The following is a 27,940-nucleotide window of genomic DNA, read 5'->3' on the forward strand; positions in this document are numbered from 1 at the left end:
ATCCTTGGGCATAATATAAAAGGAATGATTATTTTGTGTCTTCTTTCACTCAATATGAGCCACTGAATTTTTCAAGTAGTCAAACAGTCATTGTAACATATATGTTTGGTCTTCGGATATTTTGAATTTTTGATTTCTGTATTTTATCTTTCATTAACTGCTCATCTTTTTTTTTTAAGTTTTTTTAAGGTTATTTTTGAGTAAGACAGAGTGTGTGAGCAGGGGAGGGACAGAAAGAGGGAGACACAGAATCCGAAGTAGGCTCCAGGCTCCAGGCTCCCAGCTGTCAGCACAGAGCCTGACGCGGGGCTCGAACTCACCAGCTGTAAGATCATGACCTGAGCCAAAGTCGGTCACCCAACCGACTGAGCTACACACGTGCCCCACTGCTCATCTTTTATATTATTTGTATTTGATATGTTAAATTTTATTTTGATTTATGCTTTGCTATACTTATTTTATTTATTATATTTTTGTGTCATTGAATTAGACTTACTTTTACTTTCCATTCTATTTTAATCTTTCTATGATAAAATGGAAACCACTGAATTTTAAGAAAGAATTTAAGTAATTTTTATTTGTGATTGTAAATGATATACTTTATTTGTGATTGTAAATGATATACTTTATTTGTGATTGTAAATGATATACTTGGTCTATCATTCTGGAACTTTAGTTTCCATAGTTTGTCTTTATTTTATGGTTATTATATTGCTACTTTTTATGATCTTCGTATAAACAACTTTGTTTTGTTTAGCTTTATTTTTGTCTTCCTCAGTTATTTGGAAATAAATAATTTACTTTTAGCTCTATAAATGTCTACTTTTGAAATGACTTTAACATTTTTTTCAACATAAGTGATTCTAAACACCAAATTCAATAAATAATTTACACATTCTTATTCTCCCGTATGTAAAATCTCAACACAGGCTACCTGACCAGGTTCTGCGACTGCCCTTTGCTCTAGGTAAAAGAAGTGTGTTTTAACCATTCAGCAAACACCCAGTGTAATTTCTTTGTTTCTGCTCATGCTGGTCTATAAAAGTCTTTCTCTTCATGCACCTCTTTGGAGTTCCTTTCTACCTGTTGATTGGATGCTGCCTGATTCATGAATCGCTGAATAAAAGCCTATTTGGTCATTAGATTGTGGGAAAATTTCTTGAGACATAAGTTAGCAGATTAAGTGAGGTAAGTGATTTAGTGTAAGGTCTTTCAAGTTCATCATCATGGTTTTATCTTTTGTCTCTTTTTTCTTAATTTAAAAAGATTCTCTGTGTTTTCAATGTGACTAAAGATTCTGCAGCATCTATTCTGATAATACTGTTTTTTGTTGATCTAGCTATTCAAATTTTAGTTTCTTTCTAGTTTTTACCTTAACTCACTTAATTTCCTCTTCATCTCACTATTGTAGTCTTTGTATCTCACACTATTAACTTTTAATTTCATTCTTTCCTTTTATTATGGATATTTATAAATAGCTGCATCAGAGATTCCAATCCAAATGGCATTTTAAAATGGAAATATATCTGCTTTTGAGTAAAATTATAATTTCTTAAAAATAAAATTCAGTAGTATCACTCTTTTCTGTACATCAACTGCTATATTTAAATTTATGTATCTAAATCTTCATGTGCATTTATTATGTGATTTTAATAGTTTTTTATAATGAAATCATAGTATAGCTACATATTATAACCTAGTATTTTTAAATAAGTATATATATGTATATATATATGTATACTTATATACGCATATATATACTACACATTTCCCATGTGATCGAGTATTCTTCAATATATCATATGTACCAGAATTTAATTTATTGCTGCCCTATTATTGTTATTTAGATGGGTTCCAATCCTTTATTATTATTGATTTGTTACAATATTTAATCATATGGTTATAATTTTGTCTTTAATTTTTTTCTTTTTTTAGAAAACATAAAGCAAATTTATTTGATTCTAGAGAATGCACATACTAATTGCCTTCCAGAAGAGTTATTTATTCTCAATAACAGTAGAACAATATATGACACTAGAAAACTACACACACACACACACACACACACACATTCTTTTTTTTAATGGTGCCAATTGGTGATTGACTCAATATCCTCTTGCAGTGTTCTTTAGCTTTGTAACAGGAAAATTGAAAGCAATAATTCAGAATTAGGGACTTGCTATGGTGGATGTGTGGCCAATGGCTATAGACAAAGAACAATACTGTTGAGCCTTTCAAAATTACTAGTAAAGAGGTGTTGGTTAGCATGAGGAAAACCAGAATTTTTCCACCTGAGTTTCAATAAATTGGATTGATCTGAAATTAAAACAAACATAAATTTTCAAATGCCATTATGCAGATCTGAGTAATTTTTAATTCAGTTTCATTCTCAAAGCATATGATATGAATTTAAATTGTTACTTGAAATAAATTTATTTCAAGGAAATATTTTCACAGGCCAAATTCTTAAATTCATTCTCTATGTTAGTGTGATAGACAGAATAATACTCTCCTCACCCAAAGATGTCCAGATCATGTGATTATGTTACTTTACATGTCAAAAGGAACTTTTCAGATGTGATTAAGATGAAGGTCCCTGAAATGAGATTATCCTGGGTTTTCTACCCAATCTAATCATTCCTTAAAAGTGGAAGAGAAAGGCAAAAGACTAGGTCTGAGACATGCAAAGTGAGGAAGTCTGACTTGCCGTGGTTGGCGTTGAAGGAGGAGGAAGGAAGCCATGAGCCAGTAGATGGGGTTGTCCCAAACAGAAACCCAGACACCTTAATCCTATAACCTTAAAGAAAGAGATTCTCCCTTTTGGCTCCATAAAAAATGCTGTCGGACTTCTGATCTACAGAACTGGAAGATAGTAGATTTGTGTTGTTTTAAGACATCAGAGTTATGGTAATTTGTTATATCAGCAATAAAAAAAAACTATTAAAATTAGAGATAAGAAGCCTCGTAACATTCAAGAATCATGTTTCTATCTTTTTCACTGCTGTGAATCAGTGACCAGCAAAGTGCCTTAGCATGTTGCCAGTAATCAGTAAATATCTATTGATTTAACTAATTAATCAAGCTCCATACATTGTTTTCATTATTTTGGCTTTTCTTAGTAGGGGAAATAGTCTCACTAGAGTTCAGAAGAGGAATAGAAATTAAATTCTGTTTTGTAACTAGCTTAAAAATTTAAACAAAACCCTGGCAAAAGAGTAATTTCTTATGTGATTAGCTAAATATAGCTTTGTATGAATGGGGAGGTTGGATCCTTCCAATGTAATGCTTGATCTCATTTTATTTGATTAGGCAAATTATGGAACGACAGCACGAAATGCATTGCTATAAGATTGTTGGCTCTAAAATGTGAATCTCATTATAGCAGTGGCCTTGAGGCCTTTTAGTGTTGAATGGAAATGAACAAGTTATACTAGTTCAAAAGAATGTTTACACACACACACACACACACACACACACATTAATTATACTCTTTTGTAGAGGAAAGCTTAACTCTTGGGCTACAGTTAAGAAAAAAAAGAGGAAATGGCACATCTGTCAATTTATAAACATGATAAAAGTAGCCAAACAATATGAATGTTGCAGCAATTCCAAAAACGGAATTTCTGGGTGTGGAGGTTCAACTGAACTGCTGTTGCTCTCAGGGGGTGGAGGTGAGGCATGGTGGTCACTAGTTCAGCCTTGCAACCTGTAGTTAAGCCTCGTGGCTGCTAGTTGAGGGTGGCCCCTCAAGTCACTGCCTCTTATTTCCACTGGATGGAAGATGGAATCCAGCAGGAGAATCAGAGCTCACTGGCTGCTTCCATGGAGTGGGAAGGGGTTGAATGATGGAGGCACGGGGGCTTGGAACAGCAGCTTCCCACTTGGCTCCCGTGTAAACACCAGGGTTGGGTGAGCGTGGCCTGTTTCTGTTGTTATTTGGTTGGATTTGACCAAGTATTGCCAGAAAAGCTTTCCGTTGGTAGGCCCCCTTTCCCATATCCTTTAGCTGTTGAAAGAGGCTTTCTTTGGGGTTTTCTATGTCCTATTGGGGATTCCCAGCTGGAGGTTGTTGGGGAAGCCTTTCCAGGGTAATGCAGTAAGAAAACCCAGGGACCTGCATGTTATTCCTCGAGTTCTATGGCCTCTGCCTTCTTCTTTCCACCTTTCACGGGCTTCCTATGTTTTTGTTGTGTTATGTGCAGGAATTTTGGATTGCAATAGGGAGGACATGGGAGAAACTGGGAATACTCAGTCATGGAGGAACTGGAAGCCTGAATAATCAATTTCTAGCTCATTAACAAATATTCAGTGAGAGCCTAGTATGTGCCAGGCACCCTGCTGTTCTGTTATATCTATGTTGCTAAGTGAAGAGGACTAAAGCAAAGAGGGAAGGAAGGAAACACTACAAACCCTCACAGTCTCAGCGACAACTTCACTGCCCTCTCTAATGACTCACACTAGGTTATTCCCCTCCCATTACATGCCCCAATACCACTTTATATTTCCCCGTTACAGAACTCATGACCTGGAATTGTCTTGTTCAATGTCTGTCCTCAGTTGCCAGTAAGATTGCCGAGACCAGTTTGTCTTTCTCACTGCAATATCCCATCGCCCTGTACACAGACTGGCACTAGGTAGGCATCACCAGTATTCATTAAATCAGCTAAATATGTGAATCCAAGGCGGTTTCCTCTCTGCCTGACTTTGCTCTTACCTTTGCTTTTCATCCCTTGTAAAATGGCTGCGTTGACTTCTGACCTCCTTGGTCAGGTTTTGGCAACAGAACCAACTCCCTGAATTTAGGCATGGGGGGGGGGGGTCTTCACATTCCTGGCTACTAAGCACAACTAACCTTTCCTACCCCCAGGACTCCACCCCAGACACATCATGCCGCCATTCTCCAGGAGCTATGGGAACATTAGGTGCTGAAGGATTGTGATACCTGGCTTCATCCTCTGCAGCATTGTTCTTCACCTGCTTTGTGTAGGTCAATTGGTAAAATGGAGGGGAAACATCGATGTCAAAGTAGAATAAATACCTGGAAGAGTTAATCGTCACAAGATAAAAACGCAAACTATAAATCGAGTTCAGTTTTCCATGGTGAAGGGTCACTTCACCATATGATCCTTGGAAATTAAAACCAAGACTGAATTAATTATCCTTTTACTGTCTTGGGTTTTCTTTCCCTTCTTGTTCAACATTAACTGCCTCTGAAATTATGTTAAAGCAATGATCTCTATCATAATGTCCTTCAGCTGGCCCTGAAAACAATTTCCTACAGAAACCTTCATTTTTCCTAGGAATCATGTCAACCTTCTTAACCTCATCATTTTTATGGTATTTTGTTTTGTTTTGTTTACCCTTAGGGTATATTAAATTTTTATGTGGCTTAACTTATCTGTGAGTTAGACCAAAGTAATGTTTTAAAGTACGTTAAATGATTTAAAAGTATTTTGCTTCCTCAGGAAGGCTGTTAATATACACGGAAAATTGTGTGGCAGCAAAATGAGATACTCTCAGCGGTACAGAGTTTATCTAGGGTTTCCCATATAAAGCAGGCCTCATTTAGCATTAAATCTCATTTTATGTGATCAGGGTTTATTTTTAAATGGGCCACTCAGGATTCATGCTGCAAGACTTTTTTTACTGAGCGTCATGGGAAGGCCATTTTTTTTCCACCCGTACCCTTATACCACAATTTCACACTCAATTTGCGTAGGTTTTCACCAAATTTGCACTGTATACATAGTATGTAGCCAATACATATTTATTAAATAAAAACAATGAAAAATACATGTGGAAGTACTTTGGAAAATTATAAAAGGATATATAAATGCAAGTTATGAGTGTTAAGTGATTTGCCTGGTTTTCTTTGAACGTGCTAAGAAATCATTATTTTCAGATGTCAAAATGCTTATGTCAATAATCCGGATATCATTAGGATTGTGAAGCTGTACACGAAAGTTCATAGTTTGGGTCATTTATAGCATTTTCTAACACATATATGTTTATTAGAAGGAGCACGTGTGTGTATGTGTATGTGTATAGCTATATAAAGTAAAAAATATGAGAGATGTAAATGCTATTCCTATCGCATGTAGGGAATCTAATAATTTCTTCCTAAGAACTCAAGGTTCATTGGCACATGATATAATATTTTAGGGGAAATCTGGAGAAACTGATCCCTTTTATTTCTATCATTTAGAGTTTATCAATTTGATTGCTACTTGAACAATGTTTGAAATAAATGTGAGTTTTATTGACTTTAAGATCACTCTCCTTTCTTACTATATATATGTGTATATGTATGTATATATGTGTATATATATACACACACACGTATATATATGTATATATATGTACACACGTGTGTGTGTGTGTGTGTGTGTGTGTAATATATATATTATTCTAGGAAAACAGTTAATAGGTGGGGGCAACTTACTATATAAGATCTATATAATATTACCTTAAACCCATTCATCAGTTTTGAATGGCCAGTTCTCAATATTTTTGCACATTTTCAGAGAAGCTCATTTTTATATTAATCTTAAGGATCATTTTATCCTGCCTTGAAAGTTTTCCTGAACTCAAGCAACTTCCTTAAGTAACACAAAAACGGAGTTAGCCTACAAGTGAAATTATCAGGCGGTGGGGCTTACACTGCAGGAATGCCTGCCGTTGAAAACAGAGCACCAGGCATTTCCATTCTTAAAAACACAAACATCTCCTATCATTTTCTCAATTTATGCTCTAACCTCCTACAGTGTTGCTCAGTCCTTTTCTCTTCTTTTTTCTCCATTTTATTTCCCTTCTATTTCAGGGGAGGGGGGAATGCCTCCAAGATTTGTTTTATGCAGAGAAATTCAGTTTTGCTCAGCCGCCGCTGCAGAACTCGGATGGGAGATTCACGTCACGTGGGAGAACTGAACTGAAGCTTCGAAGGGACGACTTACAAGAGCCCCTCCTCTCTGAGTTAAGTTCTTAAGACAAAGGCTGTCATGCTCTTTCGCTCGTTACAAAGAAGGAAGCAAAGGCAGTTTATTATTCCAGTTACCCAAGCGCACAGGCAACTAGAGTACAAGATATTTTTAACTCCTCGTATTGCTTTGAATAATACCAACTTGAAATACAATTCCTCTATACGAATCGCTGTTCTTTGGGAAACATATGCATGAACTTACACAAAATTTTAAGGAAGAGAAGATCTTTCAGTACTTCACACACATCTCCCTGCTTCCATTTTTGATTCCTAATACTCTCCACCCAGGAGTTAGAGTCATTTTTTCCCATGTCTAAAGCATAACGCATCACTATCCTGCTCAACTCCAATAGCTTGCTTCCTATCATGGTGAGAGAAGTCCCGTTGTTTATTTTCTAGTTCCTCACTTGAATGTAAAATCCACAAAACCAGAGATCTTATCCCCCTTCGCTATTCTTTCCCCAAAACCTTTTTAAACAAATTATGACATAACATTAAAATGGGAGTCTTTTGTCTAAGGTGTAGCAGAAGCCTCAAGAGTTGAGGAGTGACATCCAAATGTGCATTACACTAGATCTTCTGGGCAGGACATGCTGTGATTGTTGAACTGGTTCCACAGGTCACAGGTCGCCTAGCATTCACAGGTCACTTCTAGCTAATGTGAGGGTAAGGAATCTAAGAATGACAAGAGACACAGGGGGAGGCCAGACCCCAGGGATCTAGGCACAGGGGTGACAAGTCCCACAGAGATGGAGTGGGGGGGGTAGGTAATACCATGGCCAAATTATTCAAAATAGTAGTACTCTTTTTGAATCTTTAAAAGTAACAGAAAAAAAAAAAATACAAGTGTGAAGCAAGAATGACTAGTTCTAACTTTAAACACATGGCATCTGTTTAAAACTGAGGGGTATGTTTTAATTGAGGCAGTAGAAACTAAATGCTCCCATAATTCAAGAGAGTATAACAAGCTCAGAAATATAATATCCAGACAGTGCAGTGATGTGAGACTTTAGGAGAGATGTTGAATCATTTGTGATACACCCTTTCCTTGATAGTCTCCTCTCTAATCTATGCCTCAAAATGTCAACCTAGTAAATATTGTTTTCCTGCTTTAGACCTTCAACGCTTTAGACTTTTCAACCTGAAGAGACAGTAAAAATTGTGAACATGGCCCTACACTGTCTGATCCTTCCTAAACCACCCTGTGCCATCCTTTTCCAGTCTTCTTGGCTCTCTATGCTGTAATTCATATCTCTTGGTCCTCCCAGGTAGCTTAAATTTCTATTAATTCTAGGGCATGCTTTTTCACTGTCCACAACATTCTTCCTTCCTTCTTCCTTTCTGTCCTTATCCTTCCAAGTTCTTGCTTCTTCCAGTTTTTCACTAAAACCCTCAAGCCAGTTAAATCTTCACTATTTGCAAACACAGCACTCACACATTTAAAATACGCATCCTACTTGTTACCTATTCACTTAAGGTATTTTCTTCTCCAGTAGAATGTAAGCTCAGCTTATTTATTATATCACTTCCCTAGTGATCCACATATTGTCTGGCCCTCAGTAGGCATTCAATAGTTATTTGTTGAATTTTCTGTTGTGGAGTGTGTGTTCTGGAGTGACATTATACATGGGACCAAACAATACGATTAAGACTCCATTTTAAGGGTGCCTGGGTGGCTCAGTCGGTTAAGCATCTGACTTTTGATTTTGGCTCAGGTCGTGATCTCACTATTGTGAGATCGAGACCCGCACTGGGCTCAGCATGGAATGTGGAGCCTGCTTGGGATTCTCTCTCTGTATCCCTGCTCACCCATGTGCACATACACTCTCTCTCTCTCTCAAAATAAACTTAAAAATATATATAGGGGTGCCTGGGTGGCTCAGTCTGTTAAGCGTCTGACTTTAGCTCAGGTCATGATCTCGCCAGTTTGTGAGTTTGAGCCCCACGTCGGGCTCTGTGCTAACAGCTCAGAGCCTGGAGCCTGCTTTGGATTCTGTGTCTTCTCCTCTCTCTGCCCCTTCGATGCTCATGCTCTCTCTCTGTCCGTCAATAATAAACGTTAAAAAAATTTAAAAATAAAGAAATAAATATATAAAATATATATATGAGGTAAGATAGCAGCCAATGACCTATATAAACACAGGGTGTGTCATGTGTGAATGCCACAGGATTTGGGACAAAATAGTCAATACAAGCATTTAAGAAAGGTTTTTCAAGTTCTTTTTTACATGTGTATTTCTGATGTTAGCAACATCCACTTATTTTTGTCCTTTGTCTCTAGTGATATTTAAATACCTTCTAAATAGATTTTCAGTACCATAGCATAAAGTATTACAGGGACTAAATCTAGGTTAACTTCTGGGCTTGTGCAGATAGGCCAGGTAAATTCTCCAGAGGCAACAAAAAACTGCCCATATGCTTCTCAGCCTTGTGTGAGGTTTATCATCTGGCAAAAAAAATGTTTCAAGAATTTATCCCTTGGCATTTTTCCTTTTCTGAGAAGAATTTCAAGTAAAATATAAAGCAGTAGAATGGGGACAAATGGAATTCCTCCAAAAACAAAATCACTTGTGTGATGACAAGATCTAAAGAATATGGGCAGGCAAGGATTTAATGGAGACAGTTGAACTCAACTGGTATATTTTCTTAGGGTGTCAGATGCAAGGAAAATATTTAGTGAAGGTAAATCATTCTAATGTTTGTGGTAAGCTGAATAATGCTCCCACAAGATGTTTATGTCCTAATCCCCAGAACCTGTGACTATTACCATACATGGCAAAAGAGACTCTGCTCGTGTGATTATGTTAAGGATGTTGAGGAAAGAAATCAGAAAAACAAAAGGTGACTGTAGTAGAGGTTGGAATAATACATTCTGAAGATGGAAGAAGGGGCCACAAGCCAAAGGTTACAGAGGATGACCAGGAAACTAGAAGCTGAAAGTGACCAGGAAACAAACTCTCCTCTCAGAGCCTCCAGAAGGAACGAAATCCGCTGAAACCTTAACTTTTTAGCTCATGGAAACTGATTTTGGACTTCTGACCTCCAGACCTATAAGAAAATAAATCTGTGTTTTAAGCCACTAAGTTTGTGGCAATTTGTGACAGAAGCAATAGAAAAGTAACACAAGCCCTCTCTTTTCAATTTAATTGATATCAAAAACATTTTTTTCTGAGTTAGAAATTATAGACATATGCATAATGTCCTTGGGTTGAAAGTTTTGGACTGATTTTGGAAGAGTTGAGGGAAATCTTTTTTAAAGCATAGTAATCCCTCCCATTTTATACATGATTAGAAAAAATAATTTGATGTGTATACTAGGTTTACTCTACCAGTTCAATGGATTTAATAATTTTGAAACCATTTGTGTATTGGTCTTTATCATTTGAATTGAATTTTTAAAAAATCATTGATTAAACATATCATTTCAATGCTTTCTGGATGGTTGTAGGAATACAGAGATACTGAACATTAATGCCACTGTGATTTTCTTTTTAGTGGTATGCCATATTATTCTAATCACATCAGTGTCCTTTAAAATGAGATAAAACACACTGAATATTTACCAATATAATTTGGTCTTTGATACCCTTTTAAAAAATATACCGGTTAACATCCAACTTCTGCTCAGGTCATGATCTCGCTGTTCCTGCGTTTGAGCCCCGCAATGGGCTCTGTGGTGATAGTTAAGAGCCTGGAGCCTGCTTCAGATTTTGTGTCTCCCTCTCTCTCTTCCCCTTCCCCATGCACTCTCTCTCAAAAATAAACATTTAAAAAATTAACTATATACGTGTGTGTGTGTGTATGTATATATATATGTGTGTGTGTGTGTGTGTGTGTGTGTGTGTGTGTATATATAATCTTTTAAAGCTTTCTGAAATATTCCGCTCCTTATGAAGAATCCCATGAAATTAATTATAGAAGTCATGGAACTTCTTCCATTTTTTTTAAACATTAAGAATTTGTTGAAGATATTTTACACTTGAACATATTGTTTAAAATATAATCTTTCTCCCCATGTGACAGCCTCACACAAACAAAGTATTTAAAGAAGATGAAGGTCTGTCATTGCTCTATTTAATTAACAGAGACTTTTCGGATTATAAGATGTTAAGAAAAGAACTCAAAAGAAGACTTTAGCGTGATAATATTAATCATCTCATTTCACATCAGAACTTCAACTGGTAATTCTATTTACAGGTGTCATTTGCTAGAACTAGTCAATCTTATTTTATATTGTGAGTTTTTCTTTCCCCAGCTACTTACACAAATCAGATGGTGACGTACAAAAGCATGGCTAGAGGTTTACATTCGCTTCTAATTTAGCCTATGATGTAACAATTTCTTTTTTCTATCATCCATGATTTTGGAAGCTCTCAGTTCCTTTGTTTTGCATCTACATTGTTTAATCACCTTGCCTTTTAGTGCATAAAGGCAATGCGTATCTTTTGGATAGTATACATTCTAGAAGATGAACTCTTGATGTTTCTAACCAAATTGAGATCTACTTAAATGTACATTTTAATAACTTTTACAATTACTTTTGGATTATCCACTGACGTTTACAATCTTGTGAATATTATTTACCTAAAACATAAATAACTTTATAGTAATTAGGAGACAACGTTAAGCATCCATTTTCTTTTAATTCTTACTTCCAAAGTTCTCTTCTACAATAAGACAATGGTAACTGTGGAAGTTTAGCAATTCTAAAATACTACATATCCTGAGTAGTATTGAAATTACTCAGTAAAATGTCTTCCACTGAATACTTCCCATGGGGGATATAAGCACAGTTATCGTCAATGAAGATTGTTTTCCAATTTCGACTAAGGAGAGAAAAGTTTAGTTTTTCTTAACTTCACTTAAAGAATAATTTAACTTTCTGCAGAGTACACAGTACCTCCTCATTAAAATTAGTAACATAAATATATTGTAACGATTTCTGTACATCTTTATACATGCCTTTGAGACACCTGCTATGACTGTAAAGTCAGAGTGAAATACACAAGATATGTTTCCCACTATCTTACTCATCATTTCAGAGGTTTCATCAGACATAAATTTTATTATCAGTTGCCTCTTTGACAAATTCTAGTTGTAAGAAATTAACTGAGAAATTGCTCTATTATGGCTAATTATAAAATTATGTAGTATGGTTCAATGTCTTTTTGGTAACTAAATGGCAGTTTACAGAGCTAATACTGCTGTGCTCTCCAAATGAGGAAAGTCATTAAAAATATGAAATATATAAGTACTAAAACCTCCAATATGACTGTATTCACAGAAATGTTGTCAGAGCTGGAAGGAACTTGAGACCTCTCCAGTGCACCTCTAGTCTATGGTTGAGAAGCTGATCAGTTCAGTTTCAGCAAGCTAGTTGTAGCTCACTCTAGGAGCCGGGACATCCATCACCTGATTCCTAACAGAAGATGATGTGTACCACATCACACTGACTTCCTCTCTTTCTTACACACACATACACACACACACACACACACACACTACCTTAATATAGTTCTTGTAATCTGAACAAGCACATTTTAATATAAATTTGCATGTTCTACTGTGTACTTTTTTATCAGCATTTTCTTTTGGCAGAAGAGCACCGAAATAAAGTACACTTTTAAAAAATAGCACAGGGCTTGCTGCATTATGAGTTTTCAAAAAAAATTTTTTTTCCTTTGACCAATTTGACTGAATTAGATCCTAGTAAGTGTAGGAATATACCAAAATTAAACCTCGAGACTAGAACACATGGCTGCACTCACTTCATTATCTACAGACAACATTCTCCAGCCTCACCTGCTCGTTTCTTTCTTTAAATATACGGCAGGTGTACCCGTTATTCTGATTCTACATTATACAGTTCCTTTCATATTAAAATAAAGAATGGATATATTTCTTTCCTGAATTACATACCCACCAAAAACTTTTTTGGTAATAAAACACTTATAAACTTCCTAAAGTAATGTGATGCTATCTGCCACTTAGTAGAAGCTAACCACGGGTTTTGCCATGGAGGAGGAGGTTACAGTGCTTTACAATACTGGTAATTGTGGCCTGATTATATTTTGCTCTCTTAAAATTCAAAAATAATATATGTGAAGCGATCAATCAAAAATGTTTTAGATGCCTTTTGGCCACAATACAGACAGTGTATTAATTTTAAACATAAACAAATAAATTGCCTCAGAGCAGTAAACAGTGGTCAGTGATACACAGATATTAAAGTTACTAACTTCACAGAGACACCCAGATCTTATATCCAGTAAAGATTTATTAGAAAAACAGATATTGAATAATTTATGATGTTAAATCGTTCAAATAAATTTCAGGTGGAATATAAGCAAATCATTTCTCAAACAATCTGAAATACAGGAGGTTTAAGCCTTCTATATTTTTGTCAAAATAAGAATTATCTGTAGATGGCAGGTACTGCGCCCTACTTAATGGAGGGTCTCAAATTTGACTCTGCATCTCATTGGGAAGGAAATATAAATTTTTAAAATAGAATTAACTTGGGGAAAGGCATCAGTGCTGTAACTCTTAGCACCAAATGTTTTTTCTTGGAGCACCAAATGCTTTAAGGAAAACATTCCAAGTATCAAAGTTTTCAGATAGATAAATATTTATGGATCAAATCCATAAAGAACAGACATTGTTATGAAATATATATAGATGCCTTCAAAACTTTCTTTCCAGGCAGAGTAGACACATAAGTTAGGAGTCATTTCCCACTTAATTGTCGTTGCAACCTTATGCAACACAAATGGATTACGGATAAAGACTTATTCGTTTAGACACAGAAAGTAGATCTTGACTGACATTATGTCCAGAAAATTAAACAGGACCGATTCCTCTCTACAAAATATTTAAAAAATGTTATTAAACTTATAGAAATGGCTTTATTCTAACCTTTTATTTTCCTGACTAAAAGGTATAGAGGTTTTGATTTAGTTCTTTGGTGAGAAAAGAGTACTCTTTCAAAGCAAATTCTTCTATTTGCTAGATAGCAAAATGAGAAAAAATGGCATAGATCTGGTTCGTATCTTTAAGTGCAGTGAAAATCCATCTGTCTTTGAACTTTATGAATTGTACTCTTTTAGTCTACACATACAGGCCATTGCCTCTCCCTCTTCACGGAGAGCTCTTCATAGTGGTATTAGAACTGGAACCCCATTTACATTCCAATCTACAGAAAGCTATTTTTCCCTTTAAGGGCAGAGGTCTACTCCCATTGCTCATGTAGCAAAACACTAACTCAATACAAATGCCATACGATAGTAGACAAATTCCAAGTAACTACTGAAGAAACAGCCTTGGCTTCTGTACTATCTTTGGTGCTCTTAAATACCATTTATGGGTGTGCATGGATCAGAAATGAAGTGCTAATTTGAGAAAACAGCAGTAAATGCCATCCCAGATATAAAAATGTAGAACAAAGGTCTACAAGAACTCATGGGGTGTGTATCAGGCTTCTAAGTCACACTTGCACACATGGATAATTACTGGCAATAGTATCATTTGTGAACATAAGCGACATTTTGGAACTGAATAGAATTCTGTCCTGAAACTAACCAGGACAATTATATATTCAACCAAACAAAACTTGAGTTTATGTGGGCTTAAAGAAAATGGTAGCAGAGGCACAGGTAAAATTTTATTTATGAATATGTAGACACATGACTTTGGATCCAGCCAGCCAGTGACATAAATAAACTTGAGCAAAAAGATTCAAGCTAGAGGATATGCATGTATACTTATATTTGTGTGTGCTTGAGTAAGGCTTCTCGGAGCAGTGCCACAGATCTGGACACCAACCAACAGAATCACTCCCGTCCTTTGAAATTTCCATTAAGAGCACAATGGGGGTAATTATACTGGGATGCTCCAAATCGCTCTTTCCATCTTGTGCACACACATGCCCGCCAAACATGAAATGCTCGCCTTCTCCCTTCCAATGTGATGGTTGTTGAACTTATTTTTAGTGTCATTTGATAAGCCTTTGTGCTCACAGAGAGACATCCCACTGACCCAGCCACTGGTCATTGTCTATACCAGTTCACATCAAAGCAGGCGCGCTTTGTCAGGTTTCGAGTCGAATATCCATTTCGCATCTGAAGTACAGTATCGAAAGTGACTAGATCATTTGAGCTTTTTTCTTCAGCTGCTGCCTTCTTCCTCCCCCACAGTGTTTCCACTCACGCTAACATAATTTGGCATCGTCGACGTGACACGATGGTGGTTTTTCTAAAAAATTATAATACATACATTTCGGTGTTTTGTGGTGGCCGATCCTCCTGAAAATTTAATTTATAAATTGATGAGAGGAGGTCTTTTTTCCTCTACTGAATCATAACCAAGGTGGAGTGCCCCTCAAAATCCAAGTAATGCGCATACAGTAATAGGTCATTCAATGTCAAAAGGCATAAAAAAGATGAGCAAAATCTTCACAGGCTGCTGCTTGCTGTTGCCTTTAATTATATTAATTAAACTTTGAAATTTTCATGCAAAGAGAGTTGCTGGCTTGTGACGCTGAAGAGCCCTTGGAGACTTGGAGGAAGGAAAAACCCTGAGCGGAAGCTTTGTGGTTACTGCTTCCTTTAAATTAAAAGCAAAACAAACTCCTGGTATGTTTACAGATATTAATGCTTTATGCACTACTAAACCCTAAACATAGAGAGAGGGGTAAATCTACCAATCCCAGAGACAAGTTCTCAAAGCACAAGTCCCTTAAACTCCATTCAAGATCTCTGCTTACAGGCTGTCTTCCTGTGGAATAACGCTCTATTAATTTTCTTCTTTTCCCGGGTGCATAATGAAAGAAAGGTGTCTTCAAAAACTAAAGGGCAAAATCTTGCTTGCTACCAACACCTTGAGGCATCCTGTCTACATTTTGTCATGCGTGTGCACTTTTCAGTGTTAGAATGACAAGATTTTCCAGTCAGAAGCTTCCCGTAAGGCACATTGTGATAGGGGACTTGGGAGGATTTTGTGATCTGACATAGCTATAAGGCAATGGACTCCTTTATTTGCTTGGCCTGGTGGGATATTCCATACTCTGCCTGTGGCTAACAATCTTGCGCTGTGAAAACACAAGTGCCATGTTTCCATATAAAACACTCCTCTCTCCGTTACAGATCCATCATGGCCAGTTGTTCTGTGGTCCCTGTTTTGATATCATCTTCATGCCGTCGTTTTTGCTTTTTCCTCTTCTACACTTTCAAATGCACTTTCTTGTATAAACCATAGCGTGTAGATTAACATTAGTCTTTATTTTCAATGTCATGAATCATGAGTTACTCCTGGGTTCCATCAACTCTCGTGTAGATGGCAGAACAAGTATTTAAAAATGTTTGGTGCAAGCAAAGCAGAAGGCAGAGAAAACATTTCCTGACTGAGAGGAATAAAGCTGTTCTTCCAAAAACTTCTGAAATGCATATTTTTTTCATTTGGTTGGAAATCAGCAGTGTGAAGATGTATCTTCATACCTTCTTGGTCTTCCTGTTTTCCTTTTACTGAGATGGAACTCGAGAGAAGTTTATGCACCGGCCCTAGAAAAGAAAAAAAAAAACACTATTGAAATATTAAAGCAATTATAAAAAGGCATAAGAATACCTAGTTTTCCTACCATGACATAATAGACAATTACCCAAGAACACGTCAATGTTAAGATGAACCGTTAAGTCATGTTTTTTTCCCTTGGGTCAAAGCATGGTGGTGGTTCATTCAGATCTTTTCTGGAGCAAGTTCACCTACACAACCGTATGGTAAAACTAGAGTGGAAAGAACTCTATGTAAAACAGAACTATGTTATTGCTATTTAAAGTATAGCATTACTATCTTAGCAATAAAAATATCAAAGCCAAACCCTATGTTTCTTTCTATAATGGATTTAAATGAAAGTATTTCTTTATGCAATCTGGTGCTTTTAAAACTGATATAAAAATGGTGCTTCTAAAATGTATATATGAAGAATGCACTTGAGAAGTAGTAAGAGACGGAGGATAAGGAGTCAGGGAGAAAGGGAAGAGATGGCATCTCTTTCTGTTTGCATTTTAATAACAGGCTTTTGCCAAAGACAGTAGAAAACTCATCCTCTGTTGTTGACCATTTCTCTGTGTGCAACTACACACCATCATTATGTGTTCTTAACAAAGGGCGACTATTTGCATTCTACATTTTCTTTGCTTTCTTTTTTTTTTTCTTTTTTTTTTTTGAGAAAGCACCTGTGTGCACGTGCGCGAGCCAGGGAGGGGCAGAAGGAGAGGAGGACACAGCATCTCATGCAGGCTCCATGCCCGGTGCAGAGCCCAACTTAGGGCTCGATCTCATGAGAATGAGAGCATGACTGAGCAGAAATCAAGAGTCAGACACTCAACTGCCTGAGCCACCCAGGCACCACTACTGTCCACATTTCAGAGACTGTCATCCCAATTTCTTAGCATTTCAAGGAAGGTTATGGAGACACATTGTTTCCTATGTAATTGTAAATAATCTAAGAATTATTTGAAAACAAAGTTTTAAATTATTGATAAAGGATCTCCTCTTTCGGTCTCCTGGGTACAGCCATGGTGATACTCTGTACGACATAAACCATATCCAGATTTCTCAATAGGCCAAAGCTAAGCATACTGCTTTTCTCTAGTTTTGGGTAAAGATTATCATCTTACTGAGATTTTCCTATTTGTCATAATATCTGCTCTTTAACTTCAGATTTTAGAATTTCTCTTTACTTCTCTCTAAATGTGAATAATAAGTTTGTTTTAAATATCCAATATATGGTAAGATTCAAAAGAAACAACAAATATTGTTGGAGAAGACAGCTTAGAACATAAAAAAAAGATTTTGGTCCATTTTCCTCTCAAAAATGTTTGCTCAATAAATTTAGAAATTTCAGAAATTAATGAAAAAAGAGAAAGCATAAAAGCAAACTTGTTTCCATCAGCTTTTGCCTAAAAGGCAGACATTCATCAAAAATTACACATCTTCTAAACAATCTTGGAGGCAACATTATTACAACTGTCAATTTTATTACCTACTTTGTACCTAGTGTCTACAAATAATAGCTGTGCAAATGAGAGTGGGAGAAAAGCAGAGAGAAGACCCTCTTAGAATGAGGTCAAAATTCCTTGGTCATAGGTCAGGGACACAGACTGTATTTTTGTACTGTCTAGAACCTTCAAACAAGAACTTTAGGATGAATATTAAGTGAAAAGATGCTCTTCTCCAGATTAACTAATAAGTATGACACCAAAAGCCATGGAAACATTAAAAACATTATTTTCATTACACATCCCTTTTCTAAACATTTTTTAAGGGGGAGAGGTAGAAAAAAATGACATGATTAATAAATGTTTGAGCAAAGCAATAAAACAGTGCTTCTAAGCCATGATAGTGTAACTTCATGTGCAATAAGATATAGTTCTGAACTATGCATATTAAAACAGTGATGGACTGGGTTTTTTTTAATAAAAATATTATCTTCTGGAGCCTTTTGGATTGTATGTCCTGTACAATGTCACTGCAGTATCTAACATAGATCCAACTTGTAATAAATATTCACTTAGAAACAAATGAATGGATGGATGACGAACATAAAAATGAATGAATACATAATAACCAGACCTCAAAAATAGGAAGACAGAAGAAACATAAATTTGAAAGAGAAAAAGGATTAAATAAGATTTATTTAATAATTTATTTAATATTAATTTAATATTAATTAAATTAAATTAAATAATTAATTTAATATTAATATTAATTTAATATTAATTATTTAATAAATAAATAAGATTAAAGGAGAAAAAATACAGCAGTGGAAAAGGTGAGAAGAAAATATAGAGATACTGGAAGAGATTAGCCCTAAAAAGGGAAAAATAAAAACGATAACCAAGGAAAAAAAAAACTATTGGCCAGAAAGGAATTTTTATTCAGTATTCCATCAGGGATCTTACTCCTAGGGGAATCTGTTGACTACTCACTCTGGGAGTCACCTCCAGCTACCAACTATGCCAAAGTTTTCAATGTTCCTATAGATCACCTTGTTTACTCATCTTTGGGTTGTATTTACAGTTAACATCCTGTTTGAATCCATCTGAATGCAATTCTACTCAAGAGTGCATGGTTTGGGGCACCTGGGTGACTCAGTCGGTTAAACGTCTGACTTCGGCTCAGGTCATGATCTCGCAGTCCGTGAGTTCGAGCCCCACATCAGGCTCTGTGCTGACAGCTCAGAGCCTGGAGCCTGCTTCAGATTCTGTGTCTCCCTCTCTCTCTGACCCTTCCCTGTTCATGCTCTCTCTCTGTCTCAAAAATAAATAAACGTTAAAAAAAATTAAAAAAAAAGAGTGCATGGTGATGATGCAAGCCAATGATGAATACATCTTACAACCACTAGTCAGCATTTCATTTTTATGATACACATTTCTAAGAGTTTCCATGAAATGCCTGTTCAACCACTTACACACAGCCTATCTGAAGTTCTATGCATGCTGGGATTGATTATATTTAAATAATAATACAGGAAAACTATTCAAGTTTCATACCACATCGATCTTTCTAACCATATGCCTGGTATCTAGAGGTACGTATTTCTCTATTCAATGAACAACGTAGAATATTTTACCTCTGGCACTAATGGTAATAACTTTGGAATCCTGTCTCTCCAGATCAGTTGGCAAAATTATCTCCAACTGGGAGGGAACTTCTAAGTGAAATGCCAGCCATGTATTTCTCTGTCAGGTTTTATACTGTAGTCCACGTAGTCCATTGTAGGTGCCTCAGGGGTCACCATGGCTGGCACGGTGCACAAGGGAATGAGGTGGCACACTGCAAGCCCCTCAATCCTCATTTGGCTCAAGGAAGTCCATCTCACCTACCTTTAAAATTGCAATTCACTACAAGATTTTGTTTCTATTTGTATTAAAATGAATTTTGATAACTATTATTCAAGATATTCATGCTTATGTTAAGGCAGGTCACCAATAAGCTACTTATATATCTGGACTTTGGTTTCTTTATTCTTCTTTAGACATGCCTTCCTAGATCTACGACACCATTACAGCATTATTCCCTTGACTTTTGGTCATAGGAACAGCCCAGATGACTTCTGGTCATATAAAGAGAATTTTATATTTTGGAAAATTGCTACTGAGAACACAGATATTAAGGGATCAATTCTTGAAATTAAGAGCTAACTAGGATAAAGCTTGTCACTTCTGGTAAGTTTATGTGCTACCCTTACATAATGGCAACTATATAACTCAGCCTTTCTGTTTGTAATTTGGCTTTCAAAAAATGCAGGCACATAATGTTGTAGAAACTATGACCGCCCTTAGCGTTCATTTTCTAGTGTGACTATATAGTGTGACTTTCTAGTGTCCATATAGTGTGACTTTGGCCCATAATTATTTTATTTTTATTCTGTAGTTTGATGGTATGTTTTTTTCTTATGATTTCTTTAGAAGTAGACCAGGTATAAGTAAATTTAAACTAATATGTATTTCTTTCTTAATTCTCAACTTTCATACACATAAAGATTCCATATTCAGGTAAACCTTCAAAACCCTCCAACAAATGAATTGCCTCAACCTCTATCTTATACCAAAAGACAGTATCATGTTTACTTCCCTTCTTTGTTGCTTTTTCTTATTCTGGTGGGACCTAATGAAGTATTCTGCAGACAGTTGATGTCAAATGATTATTAATTTGAACTTAATCTTAGTTAACTTAGATAATTAATATGAACTTGAAGTTTATACTTGTAATCATATTAAAACTATACTATTCTTCATAAAATCCCAAAAGTTCTACAAGAATAAATATCCTAGGTCTAAAGATTGAAAGCTTAACTTTGTTTTCTTTGGCTTCTAAAAAAATAAGCACAATATGATTCTTTATAAACTTGAAATACATTAACATCTCAACTCATCTATTAGAATAGAACTCTATGCAGAAGATTTACTGCATTATCCACTTTCCCTCCACCTGAGAAGGAACAGAATGTACCAAGGATAAATCACAAATAAAACTCTGGTCACAAAGTCTAAATTCACAATTAGAATCTGTCAGCTTTAACATCACTTAAGTGATTTTCAGGCATTTAACAAGTATCTATTAGAGTAAGAATTTCATTGACATTTCTCCAGAAATCCTTGTTGGAAATATCTTCTTTTGGGTCTCTTAATAAGTGGGAAAGGGAAATTGATGTCCCAAATAAAAGTATCTGGTGTTACTGCTCTACAGTTAAGTAAACCAAGAGATGAAAACAATAGTCGAAACTGACATATTTGCTGGTGGTTAAGTATGTAGACCCTAACTCTTTTGCAATATTTGAAAACTGATTTCACCTATTCATTTTCACTGTAGCCAGTAAGAGTAGCGTTAGCCAGAGCAAGTGCCATGTTTCCCATCTTTTTTAGCATTAAAATTCTGCTGGCATTAATGCTAGTGAACTCCTTTACTAGCTATCTGCACAGGATATATTTCACTGCTATAACTGTTATAGTATTATGCTCACCTCATAAATATCCATTGACAAGCTGAAGCATACAACTGCACTTTAGTTTAGACTTTTCAAACACAGATAGCTGATTTATTTATATCTCCACTTCTAAATGTACTAAACCTTCGTGCTTTGTGCAACAGTAAACAGTGATTCAAATTTAAAATTGTATACAAAGCGTGGATACATATAGAAATAGACACAAAACAATTCAAGAGGTCCAGAAAATCATGATTATCAGGAAAGAATGTCGACTTGAGGACACAATAGGCTCTTTGGGCAGAGATTTTCTGAAGCAACTGAAGGTACAAGACTGAAGACAGGGCATATACTATCATCTTTCTCCTATATATGCAACAGAGCTCTATCTATGTATGAGATATATATCAAGAGAGCAATTCATATATATAAACACATAAAATTTTACATCATATATATATATAAATATATATATATATATATATGGGAGAGAATCCTTACTATCCTCTGCTCAAACCAAAAGTGCAAGATTTGAGCTGAAATATAAGTTACACATACTGTCTTGTAATGGAAGTTCAACCTATAAAAATCTCATTTATGGTTAGAGACCACACACCATACGGATATTCAGTAGATGTCATGAAGTGAAGTGCTGAGTTTGCTTGACAAATTTACTTTCAAATGCTTTTTTCCCCTTTTCTTTCTATTATGGCACCTGCAAAATTTTAGTGACTCTATATGCACACTATACGAATATTGCAAATATTCAGGTCTCTTAATTTTTCTTTATACACACACACACACACACACACACATATGTACACATACACACACATACATATGTAAAACTTTGATGGTTTTCCAAAAACACTGTTGGCAATGCGTTCTTGGGCCTCATGATACATTGTAATGGGAAGAAGATGCCCAGTAGAATTATTTATGTAAAATCAGAATTCCATACGTTGTTTTAGTTGGATACATTGTAAGTAGTGTAGGAATAATTTTCTTCTTTCTAATCTCAATTAGAGTATTATTTGTATCTTAGGTCTTAAACCAATAGTAAAAAAAATAACTACTTAAAAATATAACTTAAAGCTATAGAAAAACAGAATATAAGTTCTGTACATGCACAGTGTAACATTATGGGTATGTAACAAAACTGAAAAATACCCAAATACCCATCAGTAAGAGACAAGATGAATAAACTATAAGATACAGATAGATAATAGAATATTATAAATCATATACAGCTGTTAAAAAGAATGGAGGAGATGTCTTTATACTACTATAGAATAATGGCCAGGGTCTATTAATGGAAAAAAAGCAAGCTGCATATAATATATACATTATGCTATATTTTATGTTACAAAGAAGAAAAATACACTAGAATTGCTACATACTTTTATTTTCAAATGGAAATTAAAAGCCAATATTTGCTTTGAAAATAAAAGCAGTTACTGATAGGTGGAAGAGGGGACTCAGGTTGGGACCAGGATGAGGGTGTAAAGGAGATCTTTGAACAGATCTTGTTATATACTATCAAATGCAATCATAAATACATACATTTGCAAAAACATTCAATAGAAAAGAAATCCCTACAAACTAAAATAGGCTTCACTAAGTGCAAGTCAGAACTCTGCCAAAAACTGAGGACATGGCAGAAAAGCTAAGGGAAATCCCTCCATAGTACAAGAAGTTTTCCCTGAGAACAAGAATGTAGTCAACTAAAAGAAGGGAGAAAGGCAGGAAGGAATAGGAATCTTTCCCTCTCCAAAGGGACCTTCCTCCAGGGAAAGGAAGCAGCTCACTGAAGGTTTGTGGAATGGCAAGAGTGATGAGAAAAATAACCCTGAGGCACCTGGGCCTTAGCAGCCAACTGAAAGTGTGAGAGCAGGAGAACTGAGAAAAATCCCTCCAAGATTCATGAGGCTTTCTGAGAGTGCAAATCACTGGTCAGTTAAAGGCTATAAGCAGGAATCAATATGGAAGCTGGTTTCTCAAGATACAGAAAGTTGCAGAGGATGTGAGTGAGGGGATGTGATACTGGCAGCTGGAGAGCAAAGAAAACTCTCCTGCTACCCACAAAGCTCACAGGTGGCCTGTAAAGCAGAGAGAGAGAGAGAGAGAGACAAAGAGAGAGAGAAAGAGAGCGCTCTGATGAAAAGAAATCCCTGATCCTGCCCTCAAAATGTTTTAAGCCAACAGGGAAATAAAAATAACTTAAATCGCAACAAATTGTGACCCAGCTCAGCTACAGATTAGCAACATGACAGAGGAAGTGATAGCTATGTTTCTAGAGGTAAATATTATCCAGTGTCTATTGTTATGTACAGTGCCCAGCATAAAATAAGAAATTATAGTATACACAAAGAAGTAGGAAAACATGACCCATAATTACTGGAAAACACAGTCAGTATAGAGAAATATGCAGCCAAAAGATACAAACTTTAAAATAACTATGATAAAAATATTAAAATTTCTAGTGAGAAAGATAGGTAGCATGCATAAAAATGTGGTGAGTTTCAGCAGAAACTATAAATAAGAATGAAATGGAAAAGCTAGAGAGAAAACTGTAATATCAGAATAATGCTTTTGATTCATGTAAAATAGACAACACAGCAGAAGAAAAGCTTACTGAACTTGAAGGTAGGGGAATAGAAATTGTTCCCACTGAAAAACAAAGAAAAAAATAACTAAAGAGAATCTGAGATTTGTGGGGACACATCTAATGGATTAATAAGTAATTGGTGTTCCAGAAGTAGAGGAGAAATAATGGACAAGAAAAACTTGAAAAAATAATGGCTGAGAACATCCTAGAATTCATGAAAGGCATAAACCTACAGATCAAAGAAACTTAGAGACGCTCAAGCAGGATTAAAACACAGAAAAATATATCAGGGAACAAATAGTAAAAGCCATGAAAACCAAAGAATATCATAAAAACATACTTCTCTGTACCTCATCACCCTTCCTAGACATTACATACAAAGAAAACACAAGCAGGACAGCCAACTTTCTATCAGCAACAGTGGAGGACACAAGACAATGGAATTCCCCAAAACATGCTAAATGGTGTTAAGGGAAGGTAAATCAACCTATATTTCCATATCCAGAGAAAATACCCTTCAAAAAGGTAGGCAAAATAAAAACATTTTAAGATAAGCAAAACCTGACATAAATTTATCTACAATAGACTTCAAAGATAACAAGTGCTAAAAGTTCTTGAAACTAAAGTAAAAGACACTAGATGGAAGCCTAGAGTTGCAGGAAGAAATAAAGAAAAACAGAGGAGGAAATATGTGAACAAACAAGAAATACAAATATAGAAAAGAAATGATTACTTAAAGTAAAAAAAATCCTATTATTGAATTCCTAACATATGTAGAAATACAATATATGACAACAAAAGCACACAGAGTTAGAGGCGGAAATGTGAATTAGGCCACTGTAATGTTTATATATTGGTCTTAAACTGCTATATTATGTGATAATGAATTGTGAAAAATTCTAAAAGCAAATTGTTATTTCTAGAGCAACCACAAAAAAACAGCACAAAAATCTACTTAAGAGAGGAGATGAAATGGATTACAAAACAACTACATTAGCACAAAGAGGGCAGAAAAGGAGAAACAGAATGAAGAATGGATAGAACAAATAGAAATCAAATATGTGGATGTAAGAACTGGACGCAAACTGAAACAAATGAATTGGATACACAAGTACATCCAGAAAATAAGTATTTCAAGTGACTAAAACAGTATTTTGCCTGTATACCAACAACAGAATATAATCCAAAGACAAATATGGCAGCAAAGAAATGTTTTATTTCATTAATCAATCTTAATTTTATGAACAGTACTTTGTTATTAATTTGTAGGTATGTATCTGGTAGGTTGAAGCAAATAAGTAAATACTTCAGTACTATTAAGGCCAAGATTTTTCATGTAAGGTAAAAGAGATACAAGTATAAATTTTTAAAAATATTCAGTAAGAGCTCTTAATGCTAAGTTAGAATTGAAAATATGCCATAATAAATTCATGATATTTTTCAAAACTATTCAATTTTCTAGCTTTATGTTCTGAAATGCTTAGAAGCAAGACAGCCCAATAACAATTAGCACCCCTAATATTCAAAATGTGTTCTCTAAATACCATTATCTACTAAAAACATCTTGGGCTCTTTGGAGTTGAATGGTTTATGTCAGTTTTTTTTTTTTTAGAAATTTTTTTAACGTTTATTTATTTTCGAGAGATAGACAGAGTGCAAACAGGGGAGGGGCAGAAAGAGAGGGAGACACAGAACCCAAAGCAGGCTCCATGCTCTGGGGTGTCAGCACAGAGCCCAATGTGGGGCTTGAACTCATGAACTGTGAGATCGTGACCTGAGCTGAAGTCGGATGCTTAACAGACTGAGCCACCCAGGCACCCTGGTTTATTCCAGTCTTAAAACCAAAATGTAAAAGATGAATCTGGGACACATTATGCCAAAATAAAATAAATTTATTAAACACTAATGTGGGCCATGTTACAAATATATAATAATCAATATGATGGATCAGACTCTTACAACCTGCTTTCTCTGATCTATCCTGGCTACCTAATAGAAATTGATGTGATGCATTATAAAGTGCACAGCACCACTTGTGAAGAATCCATGCCGAAAGAAAAATATAAATCTGAATCAGAGTAAGGGGGTACAGAGTATCAGTATATATCAGTCTGTGTGGGGGACCATTGCTGGAGAAGTTGTAATTGTTTAAAAAATGTTGAGGTAGCTCTTGAGCAGAGATTCAAAGGAAGTCAATGAGACTGTGACTGTGGAAGAGTAATTCTGTTAGAGAAACCAACTGCAAAGACCTTGGGGTAAAACACCTCTGGCATATCTATAGACAAGTAAACCAGTGTGGCAGGAGTAGACTGAGCAATGGAGAAAGTGTAAGATGAAGTCAGAGAGGAAGTAGAGATCCTATCATGCGAAAGCCTTGTAGGGTACCTGTTACAAATTCTCCTTTGTAAAGCAAAGTTACTAATTATACAAAGTTAACATCTGGATCCCTCTCATCTCTTTTACAGTAGATAGAGTTAAGCTGTTAAATGAGCTACTTTTCAAAGTTCTTAAGATTCACACGTACCAAAATATTCTCCCTCCCTTCCCTCCCTTTCTTACACACACACACACACACACACACACACACACACACACACAGACAATATCACAATAAAGAATTCAAATACCCACCATTATATCAAATAATGGCTAACTGAAACCTCAATCCATATTTGAATTATGCATTTAGGAAAATTTTAATTTTAAAAATCCAAATGAAAGACATATTAAATCACTACTGTTAAATTAGGTGAGAAATAGAATAAATTAATTTACTCACGGTGGAAGAATGCCATGTGAAAATACTAATTTGCACTAGAATATTTCTAAACTTAAAGTTTTATGTTAATATCACAGAGCAAAAAAAATTACATGCAATTCATGGATTTTTTTCCTAGAAAATCAGGCACTGAGAAAATTTGTCTTATCAAATTGCTTTTGTCACATTTAAGAGAAATCCTGAATAGTTAACACATATTAGCACTGAAAATAATCATGACCCTAGGGATGTAATGATGCATCTCTGGCTAAATTAAATTTCTAAGAATTAAATCCTCACCTTTGGGACCCTGAAACAGTATGTGTTGTCCCACTCAAAAATTAATAACTAAAAATATGTTGATGAATTCAGCCTGCACTTGAGTCACACAGATTTTTATTAGCTCTCTCTACTTAAAAGTATTCACAGTTCTTTGGGTCATTTGTCAGATAGCTAAATTCCCGGCTAATTTGAGACTAGGATTTTTCAAAGAAAACCAATTATTAAAAACTTCACTTTAAATTTTTAAATTGATATTGCATGAATAATATCAATTAAAGATACTTTATAGAAATGGACAGTTTTTAAAGCTTCACTTTGAAGAGTAATTACAGATTAGTTTCTAGAAGATTATAAATAAAAAATGTTATGAAAAATCTGCCTACCGCTTTAGCTGGAAAATTAGTTACTCTGATACTGTTTTCTTTCAGCATAGCAAATATTTATGAACTCATTCAAGGCGTTCAGTCTTAATAGAAAATATATGTATGTATTCAACAAATTTATGCTTTACTTATTTTACTTATGTTTTATCAAATATTGGAAAAACAATTTTATTTATTTATTAAGTTTATTTACTTTGAGAGAAAAAGAGAGAGAGAGCACGTGCGCACAACCATGAGCGGGTGAGGGGCAGAGAGAAAGGGAGAAAGAATCCTAAGCAGGCCCTGTGCTGTCAGCATGGAATCAGACACGGGGCTTGAACTGACGAATCATGAGATCATGACCTTAGTCGAAACCAAGAGTCAGACACTTAACTGACTGAGCCACCCAGGTGCCCCTGGAAAAACAATTTTAAACAATTGCTAAGTCGCTTTTATATCTACTGAG

General features: G+C 35.5%; 1 protein-coding gene across 1 annotated transcript in view; it reads right to left on the bottom strand.

The window, feature by feature from the left end:
- Positions 1 to 13,238: 13,238 nt before the first annotated feature.
- ANTXR2 (ANTXR cell adhesion molecule 2) overlaps positions 13,239 to 27,940 on the bottom strand; it is a 154,892-nt gene continuing 140,190 nt past the window's right edge. Inside the window, exon 17 of the mRNA XM_047091046.1 lies at positions 13,239 to 16,533. Coding sequence (XP_046947002.1) covers positions 16,495 to 16,533 — 39 coding nt within the window. The 3' untranslated portion in view covers positions 13,239 to 16,494. The remainder of the gene's footprint in view (positions 16,534 to 27,940) is intronic.

This window comes from Lynx rufus, unplaced genomic scaffold (assembly GCF_022079265.1).
Source record: "Lynx rufus isolate CCGP_SWC_20201006 ecotype Redwood Valley unplaced genomic scaffold, mLynRuf1.p SCAF_3, whole genome shotgun sequence".
Taxonomy (NCBI): Eukaryota; Metazoa; Chordata; class Mammalia; order Carnivora; family Felidae; genus Lynx; species Lynx rufus.